The sequence below is a fragment of the Amblyomma americanum genome, chromosome 6, assembly GCF_052857255.1.
Source record: "Amblyomma americanum isolate KBUSLIRL-KWMA chromosome 6, ASM5285725v1, whole genome shotgun sequence".
NCBI lineage: Eukaryota > Metazoa > Arthropoda > Arachnida > Ixodida > Ixodidae > Amblyomma > Amblyomma americanum.
Window position 1 is genome coordinate 54240138 of NC_135502.1, and position 18796 is coordinate 54258933.

An 18796-nucleotide genomic window follows, 5' to 3' on the forward strand; every position below is an offset into this window, starting at 1 on the left:
TCGCGTATTTGGTACTAAAAAGGGAAAAAAACAAAGAATGGAGCGGCCTAACCACCTGTCATCACCTGTGTCGCGTTGGAAGCGCATGGCACGTTGCCGGTCTCGGGAAGTGGAGACCTTGCTGGAGACGCTGGAGTAGAGTGGCTGTCTTCTGACGTGTTGTGTTTACCATGCTTCACCGCGTGATTGTGCCGCTAACAGTATTTTTAGTACCACAATTTTTGCTGGTGCATTCTGGGGATTCTGATCTGGAAGAATTCCGTACGACGATAGCGAAGCATGACAGAGTGCTCGTGATATTCAGTGCGTACCGTTCTCGTTTAGTTGACAGCGTAAGTACCTTGCCGTGCGCAAATTGATAACGCAGTGATTTCACTGCAGCTCAAGAATGCTGCACCTGCACGGAATGCGTCGAAGTCGAACAGATTCTGCATGCAAAGCAGCCGGAGTTGAGCGACGACTACGGAGTGGGTGTTGTGAAAGTGGTCAACAAACCGCAGATTGAAGAACGCTATGGTGTGACCTCCAGGCCAGCTCTGGTATTTTTCCGAAGATCAGTACCTGCCCTCTTCGAAGGTTTGGTTTGTGTTAGCGCATTATTTTCTTGTACTGCCTTGGTACCGAGCTAAGAGGTTAATGCCCTCGTGAGAGCTTATATTTTCCTGCTTTCTCAGGTCACCACGACCCAGACAGCATACTGGAATGGGTAGGCCGGAGCTTAGAGCCTTCAGTTAAGGTCCTCGACGACAACTCTTTTGAGCATCTTACACAAGCTGCGACAGGGGCCACTACAGGAAACTGGCTTGTTGTGTTGTGAGTTGCATTTGACTCTGCCGAGATCGCGCACGTGCTGTACTCACAGGCAGTGTGATGACACCTTTGCTTAATATCGCAGCCATACAGATAAGTGCCTCAAACAAGAGTTGGCAACATGCGTGCTGGAGGGGCTATCATCAAAGTAAGTACAGAACATCTCACATTTGTACCTATAGCACGTTAACACTTTTCTCTCTCTTTTAGAATCAAAGGGACTACAAATGTTGCCATAGTTGACATTGACCGCTCTCCAGGCTTGGCAGAACGGTTTGCAATCAAAGAATGCCCCACCATATACTTGTAAGTGCAGTGACTGTACTTCACGATCTTGTATACATCAACCAGAGTACAGTTTAAATCGTGATTTACTTTTTCAGCTTCCGACTTGGTAAAATGTACAAGTACAACCTCAAAAAGCTGGAGATCAAGTCGTTAAAGAATTTCGCAGATGGCCTGTTCAAAAACATGAAAGCTCATCCAGTGCCAGTGCCTCAGACACCATTGTAAGATCTTTGTTATTTTCATGCACTGACCACGTCTTAATGCCTGTAATTACTTTCTTTTGCAGTGACAAGATGGTCGAGAAGATTGCACTGTTCTTGAAGGTGAGTCACGGCAAATTCAGATGGAAACTTGCTGCAGCTGATTGGTATCTCAAGCGCCGTCACCCTGCCAAGCATTAAGGGCCTGCATCACAGGCTGTACAAGGTCTCTCATAAAGATGCTCATTGTGATAATCAAATTTAATAGTTACATAACTCTAATCAACTGTAGTTGCAATACGCACAGAGCTTGTTTCGGACAGTTACTTTGCTCTGCAGTTACTTGCGATACGGATCTTAAGCTTTTGCGGGAAAGAAACATCTGCAGGTATCTAGTTGGCAGTGTTTCACATATTGTAGGTACCCTTTTACGCTCTGCTTTCAACCACGCTGTATAAAAAAAAAAATGCATGCTAATGTAACTGCAAAGGTGGCAAGCAAATGCAACAGTAGCAGCACCATGAGTCTGGGACCAGGATGATTTTTTCTTTGTCAAGATTCTGAGGAAGCTGTATTGCTCTCCTTTGCAGCCATACAACTGTGCTCAGATGGTGCTAATGAGTATTTGCTCCCGTGGATGATGCTTCACCTTGGGGAATTCCCTCCCTCCCCCAACACAGGCAAAAAGGTGTTCTAGGGAAAAGCGCCATGGGTTCTTGTAGTCTCATTCAGCGACATGGGAAGAACTGATTTAAATACAAAGTCTAACCAAGCTTGTCTGGCCAGAGTGGTAGAAAAAAGCAAGACTAGAGCGTTCCCAACTCACCACAGAACACCATTATTGTAAGCAAACTGTTAAATACTAAACAGTGGAGTGCATGCATTTCATAATTAGCATTCAGCTTCCAGTGCTTATAGTTGAACTGACAGTTGGCTACCGAGGAGTTTAGTAAATTGCTTCTACTAAGAGCAATGCAGGAAAAGGGGGGGGGGGGGGGGGGGGGGGGGGGGGGGGTGAAGGCAACAAAGTAACTTCCTCTGTTACTGTGAATTACAAAAGCCAGATGCCAGAAGAAGCTGCTGGTTAGTTTAATATAAAGTTATATGTTTTGCATGGATAATGTTCACGCAATTGCAGGTATAATTGAGATCAAGCACGACTTATCAGAATTCAATATAACCAGATCATATTTGCAGCATGCTACCCGCTAGCGTGAAAGACCATTTTGCGACTGCTTCCGGTGCTCAGTGGGCACTGCATGTGTGCATTGAAGGTCTGTTTTGTTTTAAAACAAAAGCAGGCTTTGTTGACAGAATGTTTTATTCTTTTATAGGAACACAGAAGAACTGTGATGTTGGGATTCGTGGCGTTTTTCTCAGTCACTTACACCATATACAAGGCTCTCTCACTTCGAAAGGCAAAGAAACCATTGAAGAAAGATTGAGTTTTAGGCCAGGCTACATTCTGGCCAAGAATAAAATTCTTCTAAATTTTGTTTTCTTTGGTTACAGCACAACCTCTCTTGCAAGTTTCCGCAAGTCTTGCCAAAGGAAAATCTTGTAAAACATGTCTGGCGGCCAGACAATGATTTCATAAAGTATTTAAATGCAAAATAGGAATTGTGAGCAGCACAACTTATGTTCTAAAAGCACCATTTCATTAGCACAGTTAAAGTACCAAGCATAGTATGCAGACATATCGCAAGGCAAATAAATGCAATAGTACCATATATATAATTGAGTAGAAATGTAACAAATGAACGAGATGGTTTAGACCACGAAAAAACTAAGCTGATTATCACACACCAGCATACAGCAGGATGCTACTGTATACAAGAGCTCTAGGAAGAAGAACAAAACACATGCTGGTTCATAGTATTAAGGAGAGCTTCAGATGGCCAGTCAAAATTAAGAGATTCCAGTACTTCAAGCAAGTGGCCACACACTGCCACTTCATGAGTCTGTGACATGCATGTTGGGAACACTACAATTCCTTAAAAGCATAATGTGATATGGAAGATCAACATGCGAGACTTGAGGGAAAGGGAGGCATAACACCGCGCTGACACACCCGACATGCTTGCTGCGTTCAGCTTCTACGCTGTAAAAAGTGGGGACAAATGCAGTCACTGCCATTGCTATGCAACCACTCAAAAGCTGTCCGTGCCACTGCACACGCAGTGTTCCAACATACTTCTAGTCATGTGTTGAGCACCTCTGTACCCTCAAGCTAAGCAGGTGCGAGCCAGCCAGGGCACTGTACACACGTGCGGTGGCCGGGCGTCAGCATCGCGAGCTGTTCAGCAGTTCATGCTCCATGTGGTCACTGCACAGCCGTCTGTTTGGCCACTGACTCTCTGGGCCCCACGCTGAACTGGACGTCGTTTCTGGTGGCGCAGCCACTGCACGCACCTGCGGTTGCGAGGGGCATGCGCAGCAGCTGCCAGTCTCAAGAAGGAACGTCACTGGGTCCCTGGTCACAGGCAGAGGTGGCAAGCCCTGCCGCTTTGACAACACCACATACCTCTGCCGCCTCTCCCCCCAAGTGAGACACTTTGGGGGCAACGGCGGAGGCACTGCGCTAGCCTGACTAGACTCCCCCTCGTAAATGTACTCCTCTTCATCCGGGATGGAGGGGGCTGATGTGGCATCCGAATTTTGGCTGCCGTCACTGCCGGTGTCGGCAAAGTCCCGCGATGTCCATGTTTCTTCCTCTTCTTCCTCCTCCTCATCGTGATGCGAAGCACGCAAGGAGCCGGACGATGCCGTTATGCTCAGGTTTGGCATCGAATGGGCATGCACTGGTGCCAACACCTTGGCACTGGCAACGGGCACCCAAGAAGGCTCCGTGGTGGGTGCAAGCTGGCTAGTCTCCAATGGCAGCGTCACAACAGTTGGCGTGGCAGTTTCCGTGGCATTGTTGCTGCTCTCCTCAATGGACGTCTGCTTGGGAGGCTTCTCACAGATGACACGGACTGTGTGGCCCAGTTCGGATATTATCGCATTTTCCTCTGGCCACTCAAGCGCAGACGCCTTCCTGCCACGGAGAAATGCAAGGCTTCCACCATTGCGAAGGTTCTCATGGCGCAGAAGGCTCAGCCTCCTTGATATGCACAGGGGTATATTCGACAAGGACTTGAATGGGCTGGGCTGTCGCTTGCGGCGGCTACGGGCAGGCAGCGTGTGGAACACCAGGCCCCCTTTGTGCAGAAAGCAGGGTACCTCCACAATGAAAGAACTGCTTTCAGCTGTGCTGTGCTTACCGTCACGCGCTGTTGTTGCCCTGCAGTGCACCTCTGGGAAGTCGCCGCCAATAGTAACCACAACGTGCCTTTCTGCTGACGGAGTGCTTCTCTTGGAGGAGCACCCTTCTCCTTGAAGTGCGCCTTCTGCTACACTGCAGCGGCTGGCCTGTGGTGGCGAACTTTCCCCGCCAAGACATGCCACATCTTCCAAAGATGGTGGTTGCGAGTAGGGCGGTGGTGGACCCCAAAGGTAGGCCGGTACTTCGGCATAACCACAAGGTGGTTCTGGAAATGACTGCGGACCGTATCTGGGGTTCATCTGGAGGTGGTGAAACACCCCATCATTAGATCTCGTACGCCGATGCGCGGCACGCGCTGCTGCTGCGGTGCGTGATGACACCCGAGCCTCGGCACGTGCACCAGCATGGCTGCAGCCATTGCGCCAGGGGCTAGGTGAACCGGGGGGACCCACCAGCTCAGCAGGGGAGCTGCACCGCCAGCCGTCACGAACCAAGAGTCGTTCAACAGCATTGCAGCCGGGACGTGACGATGACGAGCGAGTGCGCCGCGTCCATGGCAACCACCAGAGCGGCGGTCGGCGCCGCCGCAGTGCTGTGCGGCCCCGTGCATGGCTCAACTGGCCAAACTCCTCGGGCCGCTCATGCGAACCCTGCTGATGTGCCAGCAGCCGGTAGTCGAGCACATCCCAGAGAGGCCACGGGTGGCACATGTCACCGTAGCAAGCACAGAGGCCATGGTTGGGATGGCGCCGGTACAGCAGTCTGCGACGCAGCTCCAACTGCACACAAAAGGGTTACACTTGTAGCAAAGACAAAGCATAATGCATGGGGACACAAGCTGTCAAGAGAGAGGCACAATTGCTTTCAAAAGCTAAGCAATAATAATTCAACTGAGAAATACAGTCAATGAACAAACGAGGCAAACTGCTCTGCAGCACTTGTGCAACCCTCCTACATTCCCAGAATGGCACACACTTTGAAAATTCCCTAAGGCTGATGAGGTCAGCTTCCATGCGCTGCAGCATCCTACAATAAGTTATGCACAGACCAAAGTGTCTAGGGCATGATACTGAAGCAAGAGGCATGAAAACCTGTTCTAGGTAGACCTTCTTCCGTTCATGGCTGAGCAATTGGTAGACAAGCATGGAGGAGAAGATGCAGACAAGGATCCCGACCACCGACAGGCCGAAGAGCGCACGCAGGCAACCATACAGGCTACCATGCACCACTTCGCAGCTGGGTGTGTCGTTGAACACGAACTGGTGCTCTCCTGCACGCAAATCGAAGGGAATTTTCATTTGCCAGAAGTTCATTGCTCCATTGTAACACACAGCAATATGTTATTCTCCATATGCTATCCACACAGAATCGTGCACCATCACGGAGCAAAGGGCCACATTGCTTACCACCAAGTGACTGCACAAGTTAGAGCATAAATAAATGAAAAAGTGTCTGGATGGCTGCAACATCGCCAATGCTACTCTGATTTCACACTATTCGTAGTGCAGCAAGAAAAGGTGTACAATTCTAATACACCCCATTTCCTGAGGAGCAACAAGTCACAGCTAGACATTTAAGTTTTGGTTTTTAACATGTTATGGGAGTAAAGCAATCTGATTGCTGTTAACACCCTAACCAACTTGAATGAGTCAGGCTCGTTATAAGCAGACTGTCATTTCTGGCTCACGACGACTCCAGCTTGTCATGTTTTCTGGCACTCTGTGCCCGGTTTAAAGAGAGTAGGGGCTTGTCCAAAGCATGTTTTGTAGCGATAGCTTCATTACGGTAGCATTTCAAGCCTTCAGCGTGGCGGTGCTGTCACGTGGTTGGTCACGTGGTGCGGAGCAGCTGCTGCTGCCGGCGAAACCGAGCTGCCACAGCTGTGCGCATGCACCGTGTCAAGTGGGACGAAGATGAAGAAGGAATGCCCAGCGAAACGGAGCGGCGAAAGACTGACTTTGCAATTCAACTGAACAAGTTCCACTCGGCCAGCTGTAGCTATCGCGTCACTCCAGGTTCAACCAGAGCTAAACCACTGCCAATTTTTTTTAGTTTGTCAACAGATGGCAGCACGAGTACTAAGCGACCATTTTGGTATACTAGTTCCAAAAAGAAAATGCACCCGTTGGGGGTTAAAAGCTTGCTGCTCCACACAGCAGTGTCCCAGTGCAGCAACATTTGAGAAGGCCTCCATAGTGCTGAGTAGAAATTTCCTCTTTAGCTAGCAAGTCAGCAGGGTCTACTTGGCGAATACAACGGCCCTTATGGTGCAGCACTTCAGCAAAGTTGCTGCAATTGGGCAGAATTTACCGTAAAAGCTGCCAAACACAAGAAAAGTTAGCAGCACACCTTTCCATGATTTCCATTACAAATCGCACTCTGCCAGCAGCCAATTCAGTGTATTGTGGTTCTCGATCTGCCGGAAGGGTGCCTAACTGCTGCTTCCGACAGAAAGGACTATATCATGCACTGCATTCACGTTTGCCTGCACTTAGCCTTTGCCCAATAACATACAACAGAGCGTTTTTCTGGAATTAAGCTCAGTGCAGTCTCGCAGTAGATTTAAGTGGGAGACATCAAAGATCATGACTATTGGCTTTAACAGGGCTGAAAAATGAACGAACTTCAGCTTTCACCAGAGAAAATCTAATAAAACAAATCGAGAGCCGCTGTTCAAAATAAAGCAATGGGCTAAAGCTAACAGCTTTATTAGTCTGGCACCAGGATGGCAAGGTTATGCTTCGCAAGTCAGAAGGCCTACCTGCGCTGATCATACAGAGGCGAAGCAATCTTGCGGAGCTATTGCAGTGCTTTTCCTGCCTTTTTAAAATGTGTTGACAGGACAGTTTCTTTGCCATATATAAAAAAATTAAGGTTTTAGTGTTCACTTATCAAAGGAAGATTTGCGTCGATGTCTTGCATTTCAAGGTGCAATCAGCTCAGAATAAGAGTGATGAATTTTGTGCACTTCTAGGATGGTTTCAGTTTAATTTTATAGTCACCACCATGAACGAAATTTGGTACAGCCGTGCATCTTGCTGGTTACCATCATGATTTTTTAACTGCGAGTCTTAACAAGAATGTGCCATATCCCTAAATTGTGGAAATAGTTATGAAGTTATCAAGTGATTTGTCACTTTCTACAGAGAATTATGAAGCAACTTGCATAACAACTGGCAATTATGTGTTCCCTCCGTCATGTACAGGCCACATGATGATGGCTTCAAGTTTTTTTTTGCATATCTCTACATGGTTTTTTCTTCTTTATAAATCATTGCAAATGGACCACAGTTCTTGGCGAGGAACTTAACATTGATATTCAGTCTCATATCGCGAAAAAAAAAACAAAGAAGTTGTTTATGATCATTGAATCCTATTCCTTTTACAACATTGTGCAGACCCCTGCATGTACTACTCTTAACAGTGCAAGCGTGACTGGTATGTTTAGTGCCAATTTCTTTGATGATAACCGACTAAGCGGTGCTATAAGTGAGGTGATTAGTGATCATTTAGCCGCGCTTCTTATTGTCGAATTTCAAAATTAAGCCCCCAAAATGTTGTGCATGCAGCATTATTTTCCAGGACATTATACAAAATACAAGTGGGCAGTCTCAAGATAAAACTGCTATTATAAGGCGGGACGGCCTGTTATCTTGTTCTTCGCCTAGTGAGGCACGTGATAATTTCATTTCAAAATTTTGTTCAATATACGAAAAGTATTTTTCATATAATGTAGTAAAAAAATAATAAAAATACATGCACGTAAGCCCTGAATGATTTCAAAATCATTGAAGATGATTAAGATAAAAACCATGCTGTATCAGAATTACCTAAAGAGAGTCGTGACCATGAAGTACTAAACACTGCTAGAAAATAGAGAAATAATTTAAATAAGTGTTCAACACACAATGTGCCATTAATATACACATCTGTCTGACAACTGCGGGCGCTAAGCATAGTCAGGTGAAGCTTAGTTCTATCCTGCCCTCCAACGGCTAGACAAGAACTTTGGAGGTTAATGATATAAGATCAACGTTTTAAGGGAGAAACTGTGGAAGAAAAATTCAACAAGTATTTTTTATCATTAGTCCAGAGCGCTCACGGTGCAGATGTTTCACAGTACTATCTACTGGATGGAACAAAAATGCAACCGGTTAGCTTCTTCTTTGACCTCATTTTCCTATACTTCACCCATACTTCCAACCTAGTCTTGTCAACTGGCATGTTTCCAGAATGATTAAACAATGCTGTAGTCACAGTGGTATATAAAGGTGGTGAAAAAGATAACTTGAGAAATTGCAGCCCCAATACCTTCAAAGTCTCTTAGAAAAATAAGCTGCAAAAGACTTACTCGTTTTTTTTTTTTTAAGCCAATTCTGCTACTGCCATATCTCTGGGATCCAAACAGGTCGCCCTACAGAAACAGCTCTACTTAACCAAAAGGACCAATTCCAGATACACAAAAGAAAGGAAAAACTAACACCAGGCGTCCTCGTTTTAATGTGTTCAGCAGAATTAGTCATGATATCTTACTAAAAAAATTTTTTACTACAGCATTCATGGCATTGCTTTCACCTCATTAGAACCAATTCAACCCATTCGTTGCCAAAGCCAATGCACTACTGCTAGCGTGTACAGTGGCAGTACTGCCAGAATCCGCGGTATTGCCACTGTAGAAATGGTCGTGCGATTGGTTTGGTTTATGGGGGCTTAACGTCCCAAAGTGCCTCAGGCTACGAAAGACGCAAATGGTCATGTGAAAACAGTTTACTAGTGAAGTGTTCGAGATCAAAAGCAATTCTCTTTCTTGTTAACCCTTCATAAGGCACAAGTTGTGTGCATGTCTCACATGCATACAAATGGTAAAATTGCACTCAGAATGACTCTAAGAATTGAATATCATTTTCAAGCCATTTCGACTACTGGGTTTGTATAAAAAAAAAGAGGTATATAGTTTTAACTGACTTCGTAAAAAGGCCTCAAATGTCATATATATCCTTACCTTAAGTCTTTTGGATGTATTGGACAACTTGCATTAGAACTGAAAATTGCTTCAAGTATTACGAGGCAGTTTTAGTGATGGAAACGGCTGAAAAGCTAAACAATTTTTCAGAATTTTTTTTTTTTTTTTCCGCCAAGATGGGGGTCTCTTCGAACCATACACCCACACTTGTAAAAACACAGAACACCAAGGAGGACTATTAGCAAATTATAAACACACTCTGAATGGCTTGTTTGACAGTACGTTAGTATTCCACACGCAAAAATATGGTACATAAGCACATTGTTTTCCGTTTACTGGCAATTGAAGCAAGTGGACCATGTGTACCCCACTGCTTTACAAAGGATTAAACAAACAAACAGTCACCTTAATGTACTGAAATGCACCAATATCAAAATAGAATTCTCTTCTAAAGCTGAAATGTTGGGTGTAGTTTTCCGTAAAAATATGCTATCAGGTTTTCACACAGATGGCCTACAAGCTGAACTACAGTAAAACCTCATTAATTCGAAGACATTGGGACCGTGAAAAATATTCAAATCAACGAGCACACTGCCTTTACTGGACGAACTTTGCAATCACCATATCCTGCCGCGTAAGAGTCTACCTCCTAACTCGTGGTTCTTGCTGGCCAAAAAAGAAGAGTTTGCTGCAAATATAAGTATAGGCGCTGAAGCACACACGGGCTGCAGAACACACGGGCACTTGTTGGCAAGGCTGACAGATTCGGTTGGTCTATCTATATTTGGTCACGCAATGGACACTCGGTGCACGTGTTGAAGGCTCACACAACACACATCAGTAGCACACTAAATGCTTAGCAGTTCTTGTTACGCACAGCCCACCCTGCACGCGACGTTGCAAATAATGTCGCATACTGCTGCAACTGAAAAAGCTGCCAGACCCCTTCGACTTCATTATAACGAGATTCAACTAAACTGTAAAGAAAGAAGTGCAAAATGCACAGCAGAGCTATCGCATGAACAAGTGCGTGAACTATCACAAGTTCAAGCATGTAACATTGCATTGCACAGCACCCAGCATATAAGCCATTCTTCAACGCTACTTTCAAGTAGAGAACTAGATTTCACTATCTTGGAGGCTAATTTTGTCCCTAGGAATAATAATAATAATAATAATAATAATAATAATAATAATAATAATAATAATAATAATAATAATTGGTTTTGGGGGGAAAGGAAATGGCGCAGTATCTGTCTCATATATCGTTGGACACCTGAACCGCGCCGTAAGGGAAGGGATAAAGGAGGGAGCGAACGAAGAAAGGAAGAAAGAGGTGCCGTAGTGGAGGGCTCGGAATAATTTCGACCACCTGGGGATCCTTAACGTGCACTGACATCGCACAGCACACGGGCGCCTTAGCGTTTTTCCTCCATAAAAACGCAGCCGCCACGGTCGGGTTCGAACCCGGGAACTCCGGATCAGTAGTCGAGCGCCTTAACCACTGAGCCACCGCGGCGGGGCTTGTCCCTAGGAAGGGGTGGATTTGTGGGGTCACTTTCGAAGGGGGCGGTTTGGGGGGGGGGGGTTCATTTGAACCATGCATTTCTTGGACTTTGTATCGTCAGAAAAATGAGGTCCAGCATAGTTTTCATATGTAGAATTCCTTGCTTAGCGGGTAGAGGGAGGGAACGACCGCTTCTTCCCACCCCTACATCTGCTCGTCCCTATGCTACATGTCTGTCTTTCAGCGTGCAATTCCAGAATTCCATCACCTCATATCTTAATAACACTACTTGTATGCATTCCCTACTGTGCACACCGTAGTTTCCTGCTGTCTTCCCCACTGTGTTCCCAACTAACCCAGTAATCCATCCCAATTTAATCATTTTTGAAGTTGGCAAGACTGCGTTCTCACCATCCTGGGCAGGAGACTCTGCGATAGCTGACAAGCACATGCAGGCCCTGTCCTTGGAGGAGTAGTCGCACTTGTGCAGTGTCTGCAGCCTGTTCATGTGCACGACTGTGGTGGTGACAGTGATGACCACACAGAGAAGCACGCACGTGAGGCAGCAGCCACCCGCAAACTTCACCTGGGACATGAGAAGTTCATTCATTCACTATAATCGCCACAGACCAAACACAGGCTATAGCCAACTGCACGTGCCCTTGATTGGCTCAAACACACTGTCATACCTTTGAGGTTAGGTAGAATGACCACTACAAAACAAAGCAACAGTAATTAGAGAACACACAAGGAATGGTGGCGTTTTCTGAGTAAGTGGGTCAATAATCAAGCAGCTGTCCCCATGCCAAGTCAAAAGAAACAGGCCAGGCCAAAATGAATTATCTGATTGTTATAATCAGAGGAAGAAAATGCAAAGGCATTCATACTGTGTGATGCAACAAATCTCCATTCTCCATTAGTAGCACCAGTTGTATATTTTGCTTCCACATTGATCACTTTCCTACCGTGTTCTCAAGTTTGATTTCGACGGCGCTTTTTCGCTCTGCTGCTGTAAGGGCTTCTGGTGGGTGAGAGTGTCTTGAGGGTAGGGGCAGGTGGAGGGGATGCCCTATAAAGTTCTTTGTTTTGTTTTTTTTTCTGCTGTCCCGCAAAAGCTGCACTAATCACCAACATGGCTCTAATCGATCTGTGAGCTGGTACAAAGACACAAAGCTGATACAAATAAATTGTTGAATGCACCAGAGTCACACTGAGTAAGATTTAATTTAAAATCCACAAGCATACTGACCAGGTAAGTATACCGGTTACGACGCTTGGCAAAGCACATGACCATCAGTCCCGTCAGGATAAGCTGGAAATATACAATGAATAAACAAAAACATTACAGACAAGGAAAACTACATATGTGGTACATGCACAGCCATTCATAAAATAGATACTTTAAATAAATGTTTTGTAAATAAAATGATACTCCCAATAAATACTGTTTATTTCACTGTTCAGAACGCTCACGAGATGGAAGTAAAATGCTTGCCCTCACCACTGCAGCAGGTACGTAGGTGGGAATGGTCTCGAAAAACTGCAGGGACGACGTGTACGACTTCAGGGTGAAGTAGATGGCGATGAACAGCACGCCAACAAAGACAGCCGAGCCACCACACACCAGGCAGAGGATGACATACTTGCGCAGCCATATCAGCCACAGGGATGACCTCGCCTCAGCTGCAGAGGAGCCAAAGCTTTCCACTTTCAGTTTCCACAGCAACACATCCTGCTCCAAGAATGCTTAGAGTTGACCATCATGCCACAAAGAAACACCCAAAGCCACCAACCCTTTTGGGCCCACTTAGTACACCACCCAGAAATATGGTACTAATATAAAAATATTTATGAGCATGCACAAAAAAAAAAAGAGTAGTTTTAGGAAAGAACAGCAGTGCTGTTTTCTCAATATACATGAATGCAAAGCCAACTTTTACAAACCAAGAGCTTAGTCACATGACAACAATAAAGCTGAAAGTGCTTTACAGGGGACAGGGAGTGCAAGTTTTAGTCGTTACCACCTGGTTCTTGCTCAGCGTTGGTTTTAAAGCGAAGTAAAGAAACTTCGAGCACCAACAAAAACTCCAAGGGCTTTTCTGACACACGAGAGCATCAGACAGGCAGCCCACCCATCACACTGCCTCGTCCTCCAACAAAAGCACCCAGGTAAACTACAAAACTGCTTTTAACAAATGTGCTCCTTCGCATTAGTGCTAAAATCTGATGTCCCGCCTCAGTGGCATAGCTCATATAGACACATGCGGATAGCACAAACTATGTGCACAGCCTTTGTCATGAGTCATTAGAAAAAAAACACAAGCAACTTGTTATAGTTGTGGATATATTGGAAAAGAAACCATTTGTTTCAGCAATTTGTTTCAGCACAGGGCTACAACCATGCTCGCAATAAACCACCCCCCCCCCCTTCCCCCCACTTAAATCCTGCTTACACGCGACCTCCTGGGGCACCGAAAGCAAGGGAGAAATGATGGATCGACACTTGCCATGCCTGTGGGCAGAAATATTGAGAGTGGAGGGCTCATGGCCATGGCGGCAGACTTGGGAGAGGAAAGGCTGTGCCAGGGGCAAGGCCCTTTCCTGCGGAGGTGGTGACGTCTCCATGCTCAACACAGGGCAGGAACCTGTGTCCGCGCTGGACCAGCTCTCTCTGCCGCCTGCCGAGAGCACAAACTGCTTCCATGAAAACTCCTCATTTCAACAGTCGCACCAAATCAAGAAAACAAGAGCGAGGGGAGGAGAAAAATATTGGAGGCATCACGTACCTCTTTCAAATAAGAATAACAATGGAGGCCTCCAAGGTCTTCTCACACAAAGTTGCTCACATGGGAAAAGTAGAGCACAAATCCACACCCAATGTACAAGCAGCGAGTAACATAAAAAAAAATTTGAAGATTCTTAAGCTTCGCCTTTAGGAGTGGAATGCGACAGCGTGTTGCAGCACTGCCAGAGAGCCCACAGACCGCCATCGCCCATGTGGCGCGACGCGCTTCCCGTTGGAAATACCTTTCAATGCATTTTTCATTTTTTTAGTTGTTTCAATTAATTAATTGACAATTACTCTTAAAATGTTCTTAATTACCATCATCAAGCACTGGCTTTTTCATTCTGAGCATTTTGACACTTTGAACCCCCTTTTTTCCGATTTCTTTCATTTCTTTAATTAATCAATTAATGAATTACAAAGATTTCATTAACTCATCGCCTAGCACACACCAATCAATCATCAATCACTAGAACCACAAATTACCATGATAAGGTTTTTTTTACGCAGCCCCCGATTTTTCGCGACACGCGGTGCCGGCTACTACTACACCGATGGCTTTTCGACCGAACGAGCTGTACACGCTGTCCTGTAATAAGCAAAAGCTTATTACTATAGGTGAAGTGCCCCACCTACAAAAGCCAAAGACACATACAGGCAGACCTCGTGTAAGCACAAGTTAGATGTCCTTCGCAGATTATAAAATTACATCACCTAGCCAAGCATCATGTTCTCCAAAATGTAACGTAGAATGCATGGCCATCATCAAACACATTACAGAGGCAAACAAAGTAGCATATACCATTTACAGCACTTGCTAGGCACAGTCATTGGCACCAAAAGTTTAAGGCATAAAGAAATAACCTTAAGATTCAGAGAAAATGACACAATGCAGGTATTATGATGATGACAAAAGAGGGTTTCGTGGTTTCATTGTAAGATGCCTCATTGGTCTAACTGCAGGACTAAGTGATGATAGAGGTCTAGGCAAAGGAGAGACAGCACAAAGATGAACACATGGAAAAACTGATTCACCGCGGTAGCTTAGAAGCTATGGCGCTCGATTGCCGAACCAAAGGAAGTGGAATACAATCCAAGCCACCTCAGCAGCATTTCAGTGCAGGCACAATGCAATAACGCCTGTGTACCATGCAAGGTCAGTGCACATAAAGAAACCCAGGTGGTCAAAATTAATCTGGAGCCCACCACTACAACTTCTCTCATAGCCCATGCCTAGCTTTGGAATGTTCAACCCCACATAAAATACCATACCATATTATACAAGGACAAATAAACTAACTTGAAGCTGAAAAAAAGAAATGTGTGTGTGTGTGTGTGAAGTGAACAGAAACTAAAAGTAGAACATCTAAAAAGCGGACCATAAGGCACAGAATGCTTAATACCTGTCCGAAAGCATTTGCAAATTTTACTGTTGCCCAGTGCAGCCAGCTGCCACTTTTTGACACATTGTTCACTATTAATGCACTAAAAAAGCTAAATAAGTGGAAAATTAGCTTAATCTACCATAATACATCACTGTGCAGAAAGAATTTACATAAGAGTATCTGTGCATTTCTAGCTGTCTGAATAACTAGTGCTAGCAAAGCGACAAATTTGCAACTGAAATGAACATACCGTAACATTAAGTTTTGCCGATTTACGCCAAATAACTTAAGGGCGCAGGGTATTCCCTCTATGTCTCATGCATTTTTAGGCATATTTAAGAGCTGTTTTTCCACAAACTATGGCACGTAGCTCACTATAGGGCTTGTTTTATTTTATTCCCCATTTCTTCTTTTACTGAACACAAAAATATTGTTTCCTAGCAAATATTGAATATTTTGCTATTTTTTTTAAAATCTGAAACAATCCTCTTTTGCCGTTTTCAGAGAAATTATTCAAGGGAAATACCTACCACACAGATGTGTAACATTCTAGTTCAGTAGCTAGCAGTTCTGTGTAGATCAAGCTGGAAGAAACAGAAGACTTCTACCCTTTCTTGTTTTTTTTTAATAACAGGTCAAATGTAAAAAAAAGTGACACTCAGATATTAGAGATTAAAGACAAAAAAAAAAACAGACATTTACTTCAGTTTTTCGGCACAAACAACAAGCACTGAAACATCTCTTGGGTGACCACTACTCATGTGGCCAGTATCAGTGTCGATTTTACGCTTCATTACTCCTCACTCTGTTCGTATGATTTTCTTTGTGACCTGTTCTGCATATCTCCTAGCGAAGTACTTTCCACAACAGTCCACCTCATGCAACCACATCATGATATAGCAGCTCGAAGATATTCCAAATGCCCTGCAATATTAGCAGGAATGTCACAGGATGTTAACTCTGGCCATACTGCCTTCACTGAAAGTGAACACTGCGTCCATGGTAACTGAGACATGCATTCAAAGGACAGCATTCACTGACCTGTCATCTGGCTCATGTACGCACACCAAATGCTGTAGTATTTCCAACACAGCACATGCCAGGCATCACTGCCAGTAGCGAACACATGAAAATACATAGCCCAAGCAGCCATACGCTTGTTTTCTATGTCGCCAACCGAAAGCAAAAAAAAAGTTGAAAATAATCACACCGAAGTGAAGAAATTGCATGCCTCACACAATAAGAACTGCACGGAGTAATATGCAAATTCCTGCATTAAAAATGCACCTTTCTTGCTCTACCTGATAGCTGTTTATCTATTGAGCTTAATAAAATCCCCAAATTTACATTTGACATTTTTTTTTACAGCATAAATGGAAGTGAGTACTAGCTCCGATGAAACTGCGCAGGCAAATGTTGGGGCAGGCCCACTTGCCATGGTTTCGAAAAACGGGCGGTCTGGGCTGTACTAAAGGGCAAAAAAGCGTGTAGGTCACTGAATAAAGCTCAGGAATGTTTTGGCATTCGAGATTGGCAGAATCCAAAAATCTGATTTTTTTTTATGTTAGCCTCCTCTGTGTACTTCAGTAACCTTGCCTTGTTAAGTAATAGGTCAAATGGAATTCATTTAATGAAGTCTAAAGGTATATCTCCAAGCACCCGTCAACGCACTATTGTCGTGGTGATTATGAGATATTTAGTTACCAGCTCACGCAGCTATAACCTTTGTTTACAATCTCAACAGCTTGCTGGCCCGAACTGCAGATGACCTAGTCTTTGCCATGATTACAGGTCCCTCTTTTAGTTATTTGAGGCAATACTTATGCAACTGGGAGGAAGTGAATCCATACTCAAGTAAATATGACCCCCTAAAACAGTACTGTAAACATACAACTGGTATGACTAACAGCTAGACTGAACATTCTGCAAATTTCAATAAAGATTATAGGCAGGAGTGATGGGGGGTTCATGGCGGTGAATTTATTTTCGCCTGCAGGTGTCATCACTCCTCCCACTTAATACCTAAAACAAACCACAGTCCCCTTAAGTTTTTTTTTTTTTTCATAAACACGCAGGGTAAGCTTCTTTTAGCACACGTGCTGAGCTAGCCTAGGTACGAGGCAGCAAAAGGCTTCCCCGTATTCAATATGCCAAATACCACTGAGAGCTCGTTAACGGGTGGATTAACGGAGTCCGCCGAGACAATCTGATTAGCGTTAGATGTACGAAGAACGGCGCGGCTACGACATGAAAGAGTCCAAGCGGAAAAATTCCGCTTAAGAGTTAGAAAATAATGTACTTAACGCACGAAAAGTAACAAACAAGTGAGAATGACACATCCCGACATGATTCCTCAGCACATTTCGTATGCGCTTCAACGTAATAAGCCCGTCGCGCTCGACCTGATGCAACGTCACCGAATAAAACTGTTCTCACTGCGCAGTGACAAAATTCAAACCTGAGGAAAACTGCTATGCCGTAAATGCTACAAATAGCGGTCTATTATTATAACCACGACTATCGAACACCATCAACAACAGAAGTAAAAGCGTACCGAAACAAGCCCCTACATTCTACTAAACCGCTGCCACCTACTGTTCGCGCAACGATTATACGAGCTCAACAAGCTCCTTTCGGCGTTACAAGAAGATTGAACTTCGGAGATATGCCGCTCAATAAACTGTGCCTAGCAGTAAACCACCATCCTGACCTGAAACTAAACAAGACTGATGTTGTGCGTGGTCATGGAGAATTCTTCGACGGAGCGTCATCCCGCGCTCACTTCACGCTTCATTTCACATACGAAAAAAAGATACGCAAAAGCTGCGACTCTGATGAATGCTTATCAAGCACATTCGTGCAGATATTTTAAAGCACAGCTACAGTAATTCTGATGCCAAACGCGAAGTGGAAAAGACTTACTAGCATCCGCAGAATAGCCCTCCCTCGCTGCTTGCCGCAGTTACACACCCAGGTCGCTGCAGTTATGCAGCATTAGTGCGAGTCACGGGTTCACATCACGTTCATGATCTAACATAACTAGAGCCGTTATATAAGGCTCGTTATAAAGTAAGGTATCAAATTTAGCCTATCGGCGATGCCTGCGAAAGTAGAAACAGCCATGGCCACAAGTTGGTAATAGGATTAACCGTGTGCCGCAAGACCAACCATGCCAAGCTGACACTCTACAGGGCGGCGCTGCATACCAGGCACTTCTGTTTTCGTAACAGTGACCGAAAGTGACGATGCCAACGCTTTCATACTCGTACAAGGATTAGAGAGATGTAAAAAAAAAAATCATACTGCAGTTTATTCGCGTGGGCCTCGTTCGTCTGAAATTATTTTTCTCGATTCATATTTTTTTTCTAACAGTGTTCCATAATAAAGAGGCAACTCGCTTAATCCGAACTTCTGGTTTATTCGAACTGATGATCGGAAAATTGTAAATTGTGCGCTTTAACGTCCTTTAACACGTGGGCTACGAAGGGCGCCCTAATGGAGAGCTCCGGATTAATCTGGACCACTTGTGGTGGTTAAAAGTGCGGCGTTTCGCCTCCATCGAAACCCAGCCGCCGCGGTCGAGATTGAACCCG

At 44.8% G+C, this 18796-nt stretch overlaps 2 protein-coding genes across 4 annotated transcripts; one reads left to right on the forward strand and one right to left on the reverse strand.

Annotated features, from left to right (window-relative positions):
• Nucleotides 1-15: 15 nt before the first annotated feature.
• LOC144093468 (thioredoxin domain-containing protein) lies at nucleotides 16-2794 on the forward strand. Its single transcript, XM_077626877.1, has 8 exons — nucleotides 16-303; nucleotides 382-576; nucleotides 675-813; nucleotides 896-958; nucleotides 1021-1116; nucleotides 1194-1319; nucleotides 1385-1421; nucleotides 2633-2794. Exons 1-8 carry the CDS (start codon nucleotides 171-173, stop codon nucleotides 2741-2743), a joined length of 900 nt encoding a protein of 299 aa, XP_077483003.1. The 5' UTR covers nucleotides 16-170; the 3' UTR covers nucleotides 2744-2794.
• LOC144093465 (uncharacterized) lies at nucleotides 2602-18377 on the reverse strand. Of its 3 annotated transcripts, none has more exons than XM_077626867.1 (7): nucleotides 18126-18377; nucleotides 13541-13727; nucleotides 12535-12716; nucleotides 12283-12345; nucleotides 11445-11619; nucleotides 5655-5833; nucleotides 2602-5342 (listed from the first exon to the last, which is right to left on the reverse strand). In XM_077626867.1, exons 1-7 carry the CDS (start codon nucleotides 18129-18131, stop codon nucleotides 3582-3584), a joined length of 2553 nt encoding a protein of 850 aa, XP_077482993.1. In that variant the 5' UTR covers nucleotides 18132-18377; the 3' UTR covers nucleotides 2602-3581. The 3 variants fall into 3 exon arrangements, with proteins under 3 accessions (XP_077482993.1, XP_077482994.1, XP_077482995.1); XM_077626868.1 differs by having other exon boundaries at nucleotides 13541-13711; nucleotides 18126-18375; XM_077626869.1 differs by lacking the exon at nucleotides 18126-18377 and adding an exon at nucleotides 13820-15127 and having other exon boundaries at nucleotides 13541-13711.
• Between the last annotated feature and the right edge of the window lie 419 nt (nucleotides 18378-18796).